The sequence below is a fragment of the Macrobrachium nipponense genome, chromosome 5, assembly GCF_015104395.2.
Source record: "Macrobrachium nipponense isolate FS-2020 chromosome 5, ASM1510439v2, whole genome shotgun sequence".
In the NCBI taxonomy this organism is placed as follows: Eukaryota; Metazoa; Arthropoda; class Malacostraca; order Decapoda; family Palaemonidae; genus Macrobrachium; species Macrobrachium nipponense.
In genome coordinates this window covers 128244376-128259535 of record NC_061107.1, presented here as the reverse complement: position 1 = coordinate 128259535, position 15160 = coordinate 128244376, and the positions used below count along the sequence as shown (strand labels likewise).

The window sequence follows — 15160 nt, the reverse complement described above, 5'->3', positions numbered from 1 at the left end:
TCTCAGTACCAACTATTAAGGGGTACAGGAGTATGCTCTCAGCAGTCCTTTAGAAACAGAGGATTAGATCTAACGAATGATAAGGATTTGCACGACCTCATTCGTTCATTCGAAACATCTAAATCACTTGTACCTAAGGTTCCAAGCTGGAACTTAGATGTGGTTCTTAAATTTCTTTCATCAGATGAATTCGAACCACTTCACACTGCTTCGTTCCGTAATATCACTAGAAAGTGTTTGTTCTGATCTCTCTTGCAACGGCAAAAAGAATCAGTGAGTTGCACGCCCTTGAATCAAGAGTTGGCTTCAAAGGAGACTCCGCAATTTGTTCATTTCAGTCCCTTTTTCTGGCCAAAATGAAAACCCTTCAAATCCCTGGCCCAGGAGCTTCGAAGTGAAAGGACTTTCTAGTTTGGTGGGCAGAGAGGCAGAAAGATCCCTTTGCCCAGTTAGAGCTCTAAATTTTATCTGGACGGAAGAAGCAGTTGGGGGGTTCGCAGAAGGTCTTTGGTGCTCAGTGAAAGACCCCAAGAGAGCAATGTCCAAGAACGCTTTAGCCTTCTTTGTTAGAAGTGTTATCACGGAAGCTCATAAGAAGTGGCCAGATGATTCTTTTAATCTTCTAAGAGTGGGAGCCCACGAAGTTAGAGCAATCGCAACTTCGGTGGCGTTCCAAAGAAATATGTCACTAAAGAACATTTTGGACACAACTTATTGGAGATGCAACTCTGTGTTTGCATCCCATTATTTAAAAGACGTGCGAGTTACGTATGATAAATGTTTTTCGTTATGTCCGTTTGTGTCAGCACAAACGGTTCTGGGTAAAGGAGAAAGCACCAATCCTTAAAATTATGTACGTAACCCTCTTGTCGGATGTGTTCTCGGGTTTTCGGTGTATGGGAGTGTCAGTTGTCGCACAGGCGGCCTTCACTTCTCTTCATTTGAAAATCGAGTGACATCTGACTATTAGAGGGGTACAAAAATTTTGTTATTTTTGTATGTATGAGTTTCGAGTTTGTGGTTGTTTGCAAAGAGTTTGGGGATAACTCTAGGCAATCTTAGAACTAACACGGGTTAGGATCGGGTGATCGGGATTGGTTGTGTGCTCCTTAAATTAGTGCGTGTTGTCATATAAGCGGATGTGCTCCCATTGACAAACGCCAGTTAGGATTCTGTCGAGTAAGTGGAAGAGACCCATCGACAGATCCACAAGAACTCTTGGGCCACAGATCACTATCTCGTAAGGCTCTTGAGATGAAGCAGACTCCTGGGCAGTAGCCACGAAGTCTTCCATCTAAAAGGTAGGAAACTAAGGTTTATTAATACCTACAACATATTGTTGTTTACCTGTCTAGTCAGTTAGTTAGCTGTCTCTTGCCCTCCACCAAAGGGTGTCAATCAGCTATGTATATATCTGACAGGTAAGTTGAATGTATGAAAATGACATTGTTATGATACAATAAAGTTTCATACATACTTACCTGGCAGATATATACAATTGAAGACCCACCCAGCCTCCCCGCAGGAGGACAGTGGAAGAGAGATTATGATTAGAAAACGGGAATAGTTCCTAGCCCTGCCACCCAGAGCAGGGCGGTAGATCACCTGACCTACCTGTAGCGAGTGCGCGAAATTTGAAATTCTGTCGGGAAACGACGGAGTCGATAGCTATGTATATATCTGCCAGGTAAGTATGTATGAACTTTATTGTATCATAACAATGTCATTTTTATGCTCGGTTCTGCAGCCGAACGCATTCCTTCGTGGAAAGGATTACTTGGCAACTCAGGATGACGAGTCAGCGACAGCTACTGCGTATTGAATTGCCCGAGGCATTTCAGTACCAGCTGCCGCTTTGAGATGGACGTTTGGTTATGTCTTTCTCACCTGCTTTGATTGAATACCAACCGTATCTCTGCCCAACAATCACGGACTTAAGTCTCTGATTAACGGGGATTCTCGCATACATGAATGACCATCTACTGCTGTGACGCTAGTATTCATCGTCTTCGGTATTGCGAGAATTTTAAACAGAGATATCTATTCGACTCTCATCTTTCTGTTTACGCACGGTAACAGAATTCTGTAATAGTCTCTTGCTGCATCGTATCTCGATAATGCGAATGATTTTTGCGGAATCTGAGTTTGTCCTCAAAATATCTTGTATTCGGAGGTGTGCAATTGTTCATTGTTCACCCCGGATTAGCAGATGTATTGAAAGACATCGCCTACTCCACACCTGCCAGCTCTACTTCCAAACGTTCAGGCCATGAGAAGCAGTTCTTCAGGCGGCTCTCCCCTGTTTCATTACTGAAGAACGCCCGCTTTCACTGCACAGGACAGCAATGAAATGGCGGTTGTTAGCGTTTTTCAGTCATTTGTAAGCACAGGTTTAGAATCTTGAGATTCCTTCTCTCGATTCAGGCTGGAAGACGTAGTTGCATTCATTGCCTACCTTCGTCTTCAACGTCACATAGTGTTGTTTCTCTTTAAGCTGAGATTCAACGTCTATGAGATTTTCTTGCCATCAGGGACCTCGGTCTTTTGAAGGCAATTGACTTTCGCCTTTTGAGCTTATGCATTAAGAGAATCATCGCCGCGCCGTCCGGCATCGGTGGACTAACAAATATTTTATTTGTTTGGTCTCTCAGCATAACTCTTTAAAGGGCGAAGGTCACGTGACTTACCCGGATGCTTGGACAACTTGCCTCTACTGATTCCGAACCAGTCAGTCGGCAGCTGTCAGAGCGCCCGAAGTCAGTTACGAACTATGCTGTGGACTTAGTTCGGTTGTTCCAGAGCAATCATTACTTCGTCTTAATAGCTTGTCAGTATGAGTACTGTACATAACCAAAGTCGAGAAGAGGGATAGGTCATACGACTATCCCCTTCTTTTCGTTCTTAGGTAACTGCATGACTTCTCTTGAGAAGTCAAGCACAAAGGGATGGGGATATGTGACGCTCGATTTCGTACCGATCTTCGTAGCGAAGACTCAGAACCCTTCGGTAACGACGATGGGTTCGAGTCCTTCACATACCCTCCCCTAATGGACTTCACCGCCTCCGATACGAAGGCTATGCTGCTTTGTCCTGTGAAGGCGCTACAGAGCTGTCTGAAGAACTCGACACCCAGGATGAGTGTGGACGCCTCTTCATCATTCTCTCGCGTTCCGCAAGAACTTCTCCGTGGCGCAGGTAATGATGGCAGGCGCCTGGTCCAACCGGGACCGCATGCACCTCCTTCTACCTTCGGGATATTGCCCACAGTTCCTTGGATCTTTTTCCTTGGGAACCGTGGTGGTTGCTCAACACGTTGTAGTTAACCCAGACCCTCGCAGGCTGAACAGCATCGAGTCCTGGTGTGACCATAAGAATGGATGAGGAATGAGAGTGTGACTGGCTCCTCTTCCCATTTTTTTTCTTCCCTCTACCTCTGGGTAGAGGGACACGGTCGTCACCCTGCTGGGTAAGGACGAGATGCAGGTGAGCTACTCAATAGAGCACCCATCCTATCCCTTTCAGTAGGGATAGGAGTAAATATCCACCACTTCCTCCAACAAGGGGGAGGAAATGGATGCCAATTTGAGACAAACCCATCATTTTATGATTGTCTCTTGCAAACAGGAACAAGTTCTTGCTTGCTGGTACGAAGAGATACGCTTGCCTCTCTTATTAGTACTTGGCCCAGAGGTCTGACCATTGATCCTGCGGTGCACACCCCGATCAATCAGACAGAGGTTTGGATCCCTCCCTTGCTCTTACGACCAGGGAGGCAACCATCCAGGGTTGGACGAACACCAGCTGTTCACCAAAAACAAAAAGACTCAGATTCCTCCCACCAAGAAGTGAGTCTTCCTATTGTTAAAGGAGGACCGAGGGTTTGTATTACGTATCGGAACAAATGACAATTTGTCGAAAAATTGCATTTTTCCTAACTATACAAACCTGAGGTCCTTTACATATAGTCCCACCTCATGCCACCCCTCACTCTGCAACTTTTTGCATGGGCCTAAAGCAAAAGTGATTCTTCACCTCTGGACAAGCAGTTAAAACTACCGTTCTCTTGTTCGAAGCTTACGACCGTCCCAGCTGCCGCTAGTTACCTTCCTATTGTTAAAGGACCTCAGGTTTGTATAGTTAGGAAAAATGCAATTTTCGACAAATTGTCATTTTAAACAATATGTTGCAATATTTTTCTTTTTTTATGCAGGAGTTGGTTTAATTTTTATTTCAAATTTTATACAGGGATTACTGAAAGCTACTAGCATTCTGAAAGAAAGCTTTGGAAAATATATGTATACATGTAGGAGATCCACTGTCGGTTCGAAGTTTTCTTGGCCCCCAAGTTGAGAGACATCTAGTGCGTCAATGCCTTTTCATCTGTTCCCTTAGGAAAAAGTGAGGTTTTGTATCCTCAGGTGCATATTTCTTTAATTTAAGGATGCCAGCCAGCCAAATATAAGGCAAAAAATGCAAAATCATGAAAAAATCCATGGAGCTCTGTGTGGCAATGGAGAATGTGTATACGAAATATTTTGTCAAAATTCCTCGTACTTTCATAGTTACAGGGTAATAAGTAAAAGTAACTCAGTAAGCCAAAAACATTGATCCATACAAGAAATACAGTTTTTTTTTTTTATCATAAATTTCAAACATCTAACTCACCTGGTAGTTATATATATAGCTTACGTCCCTGACGTCACGGCAGAATTTCAAAACTCGTGGCAATCGCCGATTGGGTAGTCAGGTGCACCACCTGTGCGCCCTCTACCCAGGTACGTAGAACCGTTCCAACTATTCCTCAGATCTTCCCTGCTGCCGCTACGGTGACATCGTTGGAACTTCGCTCGCTAGCCCGTGTCTTTTGCAGTATTATTTGGTGAAAATACACTTTGGCTTTGGCTTTCGCTTGAATTGGATTTTGATTTGATTTGTTTTTTTTCTTGACTTTCGTTTCGATATTGTTGGTTTGACCTTTGCTTGTTTTTTATCTCTCTTTTTTATTTCTCATCATGACTGATTCTGCTTCAAGTTTGAGAATGTGTGAAATGTTGTTCAAGACTAGACTTGCTAAATCCTCTTTAGATCCTCATTCTATTTGTAGTAAATGCCGGAGAGGAAAAGTTGTGAGATGGTGATAGATGTAATGAATGTGTGGGCTTGCCTGAGACTGAATGGATTGAATATTACCGCTATGTGCGCAAATTAGAGAAGGATAGGATAAGGAGAGCGAAGAAGACCTTGTCTCGCTCCTCCATAGACAGTCAAGGAATAGATAGTTCTCTATCCCTCATAATCCTATTGATCCTCCTCCTGTTGTATCATTACCAAATCCAGTTTCAGAAACAGGTAAAACTCCATCATTACAGGACATGATGACGGCCATTCAAGCCCTTGGTCAAACGGGTAGAATCCTGGCACAAGACAGGGATAAATTATGGTCTAATATGAGAGATATTAAAGTGAATAGTGAAATTAGTGCAAGTGCAGTGGAGGTGCGGCCGCTCGGACTTGTCGTGCTCCTAGTCCTAGACCTCTTCCAAGCTCACCAACCCCTGTGAGAAGGAAAGTCGACTGCACGAAGGGAGGCGAGAGGTTTTTAGCTCCCGAGCGGTCGTCCCCTCGCGTAGCTGTAGACGATCCCCAGGACGCTCACCCTCGCTATAAGAAAGGCGAAGTTAAAGTGTTTTCTTCGTCGTCTGACGACGCAGTACCCAGACGGGCTGGCGTCAGACTTTGAAATCCAGACCCATTAAAAGAAAATACCAGGACGCTGAGCGTCTTGATACTGGACGCCAGGACGAAAAACGTCAAGAGCGTCCAGGATGTAGTCATTGGAGCAGCCCGGAGCGCTTCCCTTCAAGTTCCGATATTTGCTCTCCTACCAAATTAAGACGTAAGACGTCGCACTGGCGACCATCGTCTTTGGTAGGAGGCAAGGAAATATTGGAAAGGGGAAGGAAACCTTCGGTGCAAAACCAATATAAGAACGCAAGATACCGCAACAGGCGGCCGTCGTCTTTGGTAGGAGTAAAGGAAGCATCGGACGATTTGGATGCCTTCAGTGCATGCTCCTGCTCCTCCTTCGGATTGGCATTCTTCAGGCCTTTCATCTCAAGACGAACAGAATGAAGAGAGAGAGATTGACTTTGCAACTTCTCTAGTCTGTCCCCAGCAGCAAGAAGCTCCGCAGTTTTTCCGTACTGCAAGATTTAAAGCAGAAACTCTCTCTCTTTTATGCAGTCATATCAACCTGCTACTCTTACTGTTTAAACGCTAGGAAGAAAAACAAAAACGTCTTAAAGCACGACGACAGACGAAAAACGTCTTGAAGCAAGACGCCAGGACGAAAAAACGCCTTGAAGCAAGACGACAGGACGAAAAGCGTCTTGAAGCAAGACGCCAGGATGAAAAAAGTCTTGAAGGAAGACTCCAGGACGAAAAACGTCTTGAAGCAAGACGCCAGGACGAAAAACGTCTTGAAGCAAGACGCAAGGACGAAAAACGTCTTGAGGCAAGACGCCAGGACGAAAAACGTCATGAGACAGGACGCCAGGACGCCAGGCATCAAGGTACTGGACGACAAGACTCCAGGCATCAAGAAACTGGAAAGCAGGATGCACAAACGAAACATGACATCGCTACATCAGTTATGTCTCAATCAGAAGAAAGGAATGAAGACATCCCCCATTCTCCTTTTGATCAGATGCAAGTCATTTCCGAGGAAGACAATCAAACAGATCTAAACAACCTTCAGCAGATCTTAAAAGGATTATGAAAGTTTTTTGCGGAACTTTTTCCAGAAAGTTTTGTGCCAGCTGCCCCTCGTTCCCCACCTTCAGAGTTCACTCTAGGGAAGGCTTCTAGAGAATCCGATTTTACGAAGATGGTATTATCGCGCTCTTCGAAAAGAGCCTTGAAATTAATGAAGGAATGGATGGACTCTAAGAAAGACCAGGGAAAAACAGCTCTCTCATTTCCTCCGGCCAGATTAGCTTCCAGATCCAGCATATGGTACGATACTGGAGAAGTCCTAGGTTTGGGAGTTCCAGTTCTTCCCATGGGGACTTCTCTAGTCTTGTGGACTCTTCTCGTCGGACGGCCATGTGGGGAAGACGAAAGTGTTTTTGGTCTTCCACTGAAATGGACCACCTCCTCAAAGGGATTTTTTAGAGCCTTCGAAGTCTTTAACTTCCTAGACTGGACTCTGGGTTCGTTGGGAAGAAAATTGAAAATTATTGAAGTCTACCAAAACGGTAAGAACTCGTTCACCTTATGTCATGCATTGACAAAGCGCTTCGAGACGGGTCGAACGAGCTAGCAGCCCTTTTCTCAGCTGGAATCTTGAAGAAAAGGGCCCAATTTTGTTCGTTTCTTTCGTGAGGGGTGAACGCTCACTCAGAGAGCGGAACTGCTTTTCGCTCCCCTTGTCGACTCATCTTTTTTCCGCATAGTTGGTAAAAGAAGTAATCCTCAGCTCTGACCCAAAAAAGCGACACAAGATCTGATGACTAAAGCAGCAAGGAGAGTTGTTCCGTCAAGTTTTGCAGGACAGAAACTCAAAGAAACCACTCCTCTACACGTAGTTCTCGGCCCTTTCGAGGTAGATCCCTCAGGAGAGGGAATGCAAAGAACTATTACAAAAAACTCCAGAAAAGAGGCTTCAGAGGAGGAAGTAATAAAAGTCTGACAAAGACTTCTTCAGACAGTGGTAGGAGCCAGACTCAAAAAATTTATGGCAACATGGGAGAAAAAGGGAGCAGATCCTTGGTCTATTCAGCTTCTCAAAAAAAGGATACAAGATCCCTTTCTGGAAAAAACCCCCCTTAGCAAAAAAGACCGATCGATCTGTCAGCCAAGTACAGAGAGGAGTCCAAGACTCTAGCGATACAACAAGAGGTTTCTATGCTAATTCAGAAGGAGGCAATAGAAAGAGTTCGGAACCTGGAATCTCCGGGGTTTTACAATCGATTATTCCTGGTCCCCAAGAACTCGGGCGGATGGAGACCGATTTTGGACGTGAGTTCCCTGAATATTTTCGTGAAGAAAACAAAATTCACTATGGAGACAACGAAATCAGTTCTTGCTGCAGTCAGACGAGACGACTGGATGGTTTCGTTGGATCTCCAGGATGCTTATTTCACGTCCGATCCACGAACTCCAGAAAGTATCCAAGATTTGTTTACAAGACAGAAACATATCAATTCCGAGCTCTTTGTTTCGGTCTAAATACCGCACCTCAAATTTTCACAAAACTTATGAGCAACGTAGCAGCAATGCTAAACAAGAAACGCATCAGAGCCTCATTGTAATCTGGAGATTGGCTCCTCAGAGCCCATTCCTACGCCGACTGTCTGGAGAATCTTCAGAAAACAATTCAATTATCAGAAGACCTAGGCCTTCTGATAAACCACCAGAAATCCCAACTGATCCCATCCCAGGAAATCTGTACTTGGGGATGAGGATTCAGAGTCAGGTTTTTCGGGCTTTCTGTCCACATTGAGAACGGAACAAGCTTTAGAGAAAATAAGAAACTTCCTAAAGAAACAGAAGTGCTCTGCAAGGGAATGGATGAGTCTGCTGGGGACCCTTTCCCTCGCTAGAAACATTTTGTCTCCTTGGGAAGACTGAACTACGCCCTCTGCAGTTTCATCTAAATCAGCCCATTTCATGTGGGACAAGAAGAAGACACTAGAGTCAATGTGTATTCCCGTTTTGAACGACATGAAACACTATCTACAGTGGTGGAATGATCCCGTCAAGCTCCAGAAGGCCTCTCCCTAGAGCAGAGGAACCCAGACCTAGTGTTGTTTTCCGACGCCGCGGACTCGGGCTGGGGGAGCAACACTGGGGAAGTTAGAAGTCTCGGGCTTCTGGAACAAGGAGCAAGAAAAGTTCCACATCAATCTGAAAGAATTGACTGCAGTTTTCCTAGCTCTCAAGGAATTAGAGAGCGTAGTCCGGAACAAAGTGGGTACAGGTCAACTCCGACAACACAACGGCGTTGGCCTACATAACAGCAAAACAAGGCGGGACACACTCAGAGTCTCTGTACAGAGCAGCAAGAGAAACTGCTCCTCTGACGAAAGGAAAAAACGTGTTCTGGTAACACGCTTCATTCAGGGAGAAAAGAATGTGAGAGCAGACATCCTGAGCAGAAAACATCAAGTCTTGACAACAGAATGGACTCTCCATCAGGAAGTTTGCAAGAGTCTATGGCGAATCTGGGGCGCCCTTGCATAGATCTCTTATTCGCAACAGCGCAGACGAAGACGGATGGAGACTTACTGTTCTCCAGTCCCAGACCCCGAAGCAATCCACATAGATGCGTTCCTTCTGAATGGACACATCTAGACGTGTACGCCTTTCCCCCATTCAAAATAGTACACAGAGTGTTGCAAAAGTTTGTGGCTCACGAAGGAACCAGGATGACTCTAGTGGCACCCTTCTGGCCGACAAGAAAATGGTTCACAGAGGTACTGGAATGGATGGTGGACACCCCAAGAAGCCTTCGTTAAGAGTAGATCTACTCAAACAGCCCCACTTGGAAAGGTATCACCAAAACCTCCAAGCTCTTCAGCTAACTGCCTTCAGACTATCGAAAAACTCACAAGAGCTAGAGGATTTTCGAGGGAGGCAGCTAGTGCAATTGCAAGAGCAAGGAGGTCTTCAACCATTAAGGTAAAGGTATAACCAATCGAAGTGGGAGACTTTTAGAGGATGGTGCAGGGACAACTCTATTTCCTCTTCCAGTACCTCTGTGGGGACTCAAGATAGCAGATTTTTTCTGCTATACCTCAAGAATAGACGTAACTTTTCTGCTTCTACTATCAAGGGTTATATTAGCATGCTAGCAGCGTCTTCAGGCATAGAAACCTTAATCTATCTGATAATAAGGATCTACAAGATCTTCTTAGATCCTTCGAGACAACTAAGGAAAGAATACAATCCTCAACATCTTGGAATTTGGATGTAGTCCTCAAGTTTTCTCATGAGTGACAGGTTCGAAACCCTTACAGGAAACATCCTTTAAGGACCTCACCATGAAAAACTCTCTTCCTGATTAGCCTAGCAACAGCAAAGAGGGTCAGCAAAATCCATGCCTTCAGCAAAACTGTAGGTTTCAGACAGGGCAAAGCCATCTGCTCTCTACAGTTGGGATTCCTAGCCAAAAACAAACGCAAAAAAAAACCCCTCTCAACCTGGCCCAAGCATTCGAAATTCCGAACCTCTCAGATCTCACGGGGTGAGGAAGCAGAGAGAGTTCTTTGTCCGGTAAGGTCTCTGAGGCATTACTTGGAGAGAACGAGACAATTACGTGCACTTCAAAGGGCTTTGGTGTTCGGTCAAGAAGCCCTCTCTGCAAATGTCGAAGAATGCGCTATCCTTTTTTATAAGGCAATTAATTAGGGAAGCGCATTCAGCATGTACTGAAGCGGATATGAAGCTACTTAAAGTTAAGACTCACGAGGTTAGAGCCGTAGCAAACCTCGGTAGCATTTAAACAAAATAGATCCCTTCAGAATATCCTGGACGCAACATTCTGGAGGAGCAAGTCAGTTTTTGCGTCGCACTATCTTACGCAAGTGCAAAGGCTTTGTATGAGGACTGCTACACTGCTGGTCCGTTTGTAGCAGCTCTTTCAGTAGTGGGAAAAGGGTCTATCCCCTTAAAACCCATAATCCAATACTCTTTTTCTTATCTTGGAACTATTGAAAAGTTATGGTTGTTTGTGGAGACTGGATGCAGTCTTCCACAATCATTGATCTTTAGTCAGGTGATCAACTTTTTCCTTAGTAGTGCCCGGAACAAGAGTATTGTAGGGAGTCTAGTCACATAGAGGTTTGACCGGTTGACAGTCTCCAAGATGGTCTTCAGCCCCTGGGTGGATTCGCTGGACCTCATAAGGAAAGCAGACACAATGAGACAGGATATCATTAAAGTCAGCTTCCTTAACAGGTACGAACCCGTAAGTTTGTTTTTATTAACACTTATGTCAATTCCAACAATGATAGCTGTTTCTGACCCTCCACCAAAGGTGTTAATCAGCTATATATATAACTACCAGGTGAGTTAGATGTTTGAAAATGTTATTTTCATGATAAAATAAATTTTTGAACATACTCACCTGGTAGTTATATATAATTAAATTCCCACCCTCCTCCCCTCTAGAGACTATGGGCATGGAAGATCTGAGGAATAGTTGGAACGGTTCTTACGTACCTGGGTACAGGGCGCACAGGTGGTGCACCTGACTACCCAATCGGCGATGCCCGCGAGTTTTGAAATTCTGCCGTGACGTCAGGGACTAAGCTATATATATAACTACCAGGTGAGTATGTTTCAAAAATTTATTTTATCATGAAAATAACATTTTGATAATTATTATCAAATAAATTGTGAGCAATAGCATCTGTACAGATTCCATGAGTCACAAGACAGAAAGTCAATATTTACACCCTTTAGTGCAAGCAGAAACATGAAAAAGGATATACGTATACGTTCGAGTTTCTCCTCTGACATTAACATACAGAAGAAGAAGAAAATCTCAGCAATATTAGCGGAGTTATTGAAGGAGAGAGAGAGTGTGTTGCGTAAGAAGGAGCCTGACGCAGTGCCCCAGGCTACGATTTTTGAGCAAAGGGGTCTTTATTTATGATTAAATTAATGAAAATAACATAATTTTTGGTTTATTAATACAGGCGGCCCGCGTTGACGACGCAGTCGCTCAGCGGCGAATTCGGTTTTATGGCTGTCGTCAAAAATATTCATTAAAAACCAAGGCATTTTGAGGTATTTTACGGCACAATTTTTGGTCATCAGCGCCGCTAGCGCTGTTATGTCTAACGAGTACATACATTTGTAGAAATACCATTCAGCCCATAAAGGTTATGCAAATGATATTAAAAAATTTATAGTCTCATTGCATAGGTATTAGGGTAAAATATATGCCTCTGACACTGTTCTATGCCGAAAATATAGAGTTAAATGAGTGCAAATTTAGCTATGGATGTGTCGATTTATAAATGTTCATGCTTTTATGTTTAAAATGTGTATGAAAGTGTATTACATATAGGGTATTTTTATTTCTGCACAGAAATATGATGCAAAGTCAGCTTTTGAAACTGCCCTTCATGTTATCAGATACGATGTTTTTTCATGTTCATTCTTGTAAGCCACCGTCTGCCGCTCTTCCAGGCGTATCGAGTTTGAAAAGTGCAAATTTAGCGATCAATGTGTTGATTTTATAAAATGTTCATGCTTTTAAGTTTAAAATGTGTATGAAAATGTATTACGTATAGGGTATTTTTATTTCTGCGCAGAAATGATACTAAGGCAGCTTTTTTAAACTACCCTTCACGTTATCAAATACGATGTTTCTTCGTGTTCATTCTTGTAAGCCGCCGTCTGCCGCTCTTCCGAAAATATAAGAGTTAAAAAGAGTGCAAATTTAGCGATCGATGTGTCAATTTTATAAATGTTCATGCTTTTATGTTTAAAATGTGTATGAAAATATATTACGTATAGGGTATTTTTATTTTTGTACATAAATATTATACAAATTAAGGTAGCTTTTGTAACTACCCTCCACGTTGTCAGAGGATGTTTCTTCATGTTCATTCTTGTCCGCCACTGCTCCGAAAAATGCATGGTGTTATTTTATTAATTATGCATCTATTTCATAAACCCTTTAAAAAGTTATTCATTACTTCACTATGGCGAATATCTAGATACGTACTAGAATTATATGAGACAAGGTTATTTTTCCTTATACGACATGTTTTTAGGTGAAAATATGAATTGAATATGTCTCGTGATTGTGAACTCATTTTTTTTTCGTTAACAGATTACGTTGGCGGCATGTTTATTGCGTAAAAAAATTACGTGATTCCGTTCGCAATTTTCCTTTATATCATCGTAATACGAACTTTACGTTATTTTTCTTATATCGCCGTGAAACCAACATTCAAATGTGTTCTTCCAAGCACAGTAGTTTGATTAAAATTATTTTATCTCAATTTTATCTATGGTTGTGTGATGGCATACGTTTACTGGAGTTTTATCCTTGTTGCGATGCACGATAATAGTCATTAGCAACTTGAACAGTTTTCTCAGCTTCAGTTATAACTGGAGGTTTAAATTTAACAGTTTATTTCCCAATTGATCTTTGATCTATATTGATCTTTGATCTATAGCGAATAAAGTTATTACATTAAGATATCTCAGTTTTATTCTACACAACGTCATTTATAACAACTACGGTAATAGTGTACTATAGTACGATGATTGAAATACAAGCCAAATGGATGTTATCAAATTCAGTTGTAGTACTTAGAAAAATAAAAAAGTCGTTTCTCGTTCGGTTGTTCATGGCTGTACACGTTTACGCAACGAGTACAACGTTAAAACCATACTTTTATGCATGACACTTACCTGGCAGGTGGTATATATAGCTTATCCTCTTGACGCACTGGCAGAATTTCAAAACTCGCGGCAACCGCTAGTGCACTGGTAGTTCAGGTGATGGCCACCCCGTTCCCGTGGCGCTGGTACTTGGAACTATTCCCGTTTTCCTCAGATTTTCTCTGCCAGCCGAACGGCAACATTGTTGTTGGTTCTCTGATAGAATTTCCTGCTCGTTGACTGACTTTTTGGATATTGGTATCGTATTCACGAAGTTAGCGTGGCAATCGCATTTGGTTTGGATTTTGATTTAGTATGTCTGATTCAGGAAGTATGTTTAGAGTTTGTGTGAAAAAAGAAGGGTGTAAGGTGAGACTGCCGAAATCATCGGTAGATCCACATACTATTTGTAAGAAGTGTCGGGAGTTTTGTATGTACGTGGGACAATAGGTGCAATGAATGTCAGTGTCTGAATGAGAAAGAGTGGAAGGCTCTTATGAAGTATGTTGAGAGATTAGAAAAAAGATCGGGTTAGAAGATCTGTCTCTAGGAGTGAGAGATCGGGTTCTTCGAGTAAGCCTTTGAATGAATCTTTGCATGTCTTCTCCAGCTCATTCACATGTAGACGTAGCACCTTCCCCTCAGGTTTCTCCTGCGCCCGTTGCTGTATCTGAGGATACTACTGATCCACAAATTGTGAAAGTGTTCGCTGCCCTTGCGTCCATGGGAGATCAAATTAAACGATTAACAGACAAGTGGAAGTGTTTAGTGACAGTGTTGTGGAGGCGCCTGATCGTCCCTCTCGTGCTCCTAGACCGAGACCTCTGTCAAGCTCCCAGACCCAAGGGAGAAGGCATGTCGACAGTCGAAGGGAGGCGAGAGGGGTTTACTCGCGATCAGGTCGTCCCTTCAGGCAGTCCTGTTGCTTCCCAGGCTGCAGCAGTACGCCATGGAAAAGGCGATACTGGGAAGTGCCGTCATTCTTCGGATAGTTCGGCGTCAGGAAGGAGTAGGCGTTTCGCGGAAGTATCGCGTCCTCTCAAGAGGTCATACTTTCCGTCCTCATCCCAGGATGAAAAGCTGTTTGATCAAGAAGGGTGGAGTAGCCCTGAGATTTTTTCATCGGAGGATGAAGAAGTTATCCCTATCAAAAGGAAGAGAAATTTCTCGTCAGTTGGAAGTAACTAGCGGTGCGGTGAGAGGTGTTTCTCCGCTTAGAGGAACTCCACTGCGTAGACCGCAGGTTCGCTCGCCTCTCCGTGTTAGCCCGGTGCGTCCTCGATCTCCTCATCATCAGGAGTCTCGTAAGGAAGCGGAGACGAAGGAAGTTCTGCGGGACATGCAGGAGAGATTAGCAGTGATTGTCCAATCATGGGAGAAGCCCGAACAACCTTCGGTTAGACGTAAGGACTCGTCTCTCCCGGTTAAGTCCTCCAAGAGGACGCAGGACGTGCAGCAAGCAGAGGACGCAGTGCATCCCTTAAGAAGGACGAAGCAGTGCAGGACGCAGGACGCAAGAGGAAGAGTGATGGACGCATGGTGGACGCATACGTTCAGGAGGACGCAGGACGCAGGCGGCAAGCAAGTGGAAACTTTTTCTCGACAAGGAAGAGAGGAGTTTTACAAGGAGACAGCTCCGCATTCGCTCTCTAAGCAGGCTCTACATAAGGATCCCGCTTTGGAGAGTCATCAGGATCTTGGTTTTCAAGATATTTCTTCGCAGGGGAAGGAAGAATTTGTGGAGAGTGCGGAAGAG

At 43.7% G+C, this 15160-nt stretch overlaps 2 protein-coding genes across 4 annotated transcripts in view; one reads left to right on the top strand and one right to left on the bottom strand.

The window, feature by feature from the left end:
• LOC135215636 (phosphopentomutase-like) overlaps nt 1-15160 on the bottom strand; it is a 181799-nt gene that overhangs the window by 27291 nt on the left and 139348 nt on the right. The window lies entirely within an intron of this gene.
• LOC135215634 (dihydroxyacetone phosphate acyltransferase-like) overlaps nt 4393-15160 on the top strand; it is a gene marked incomplete at its 5' end in the record, with an annotated part of 52896 nt that continues 42128 nt past the window's right edge. For both annotated transcript variants that reach the window (XM_064250555.1, XM_064250554.1), the window contains 1 exon segment: nt 4393-4403. In XM_064250555.1, coding sequence (XP_064106625.1) covers nt 4393-4403 — 11 coding nt within the window.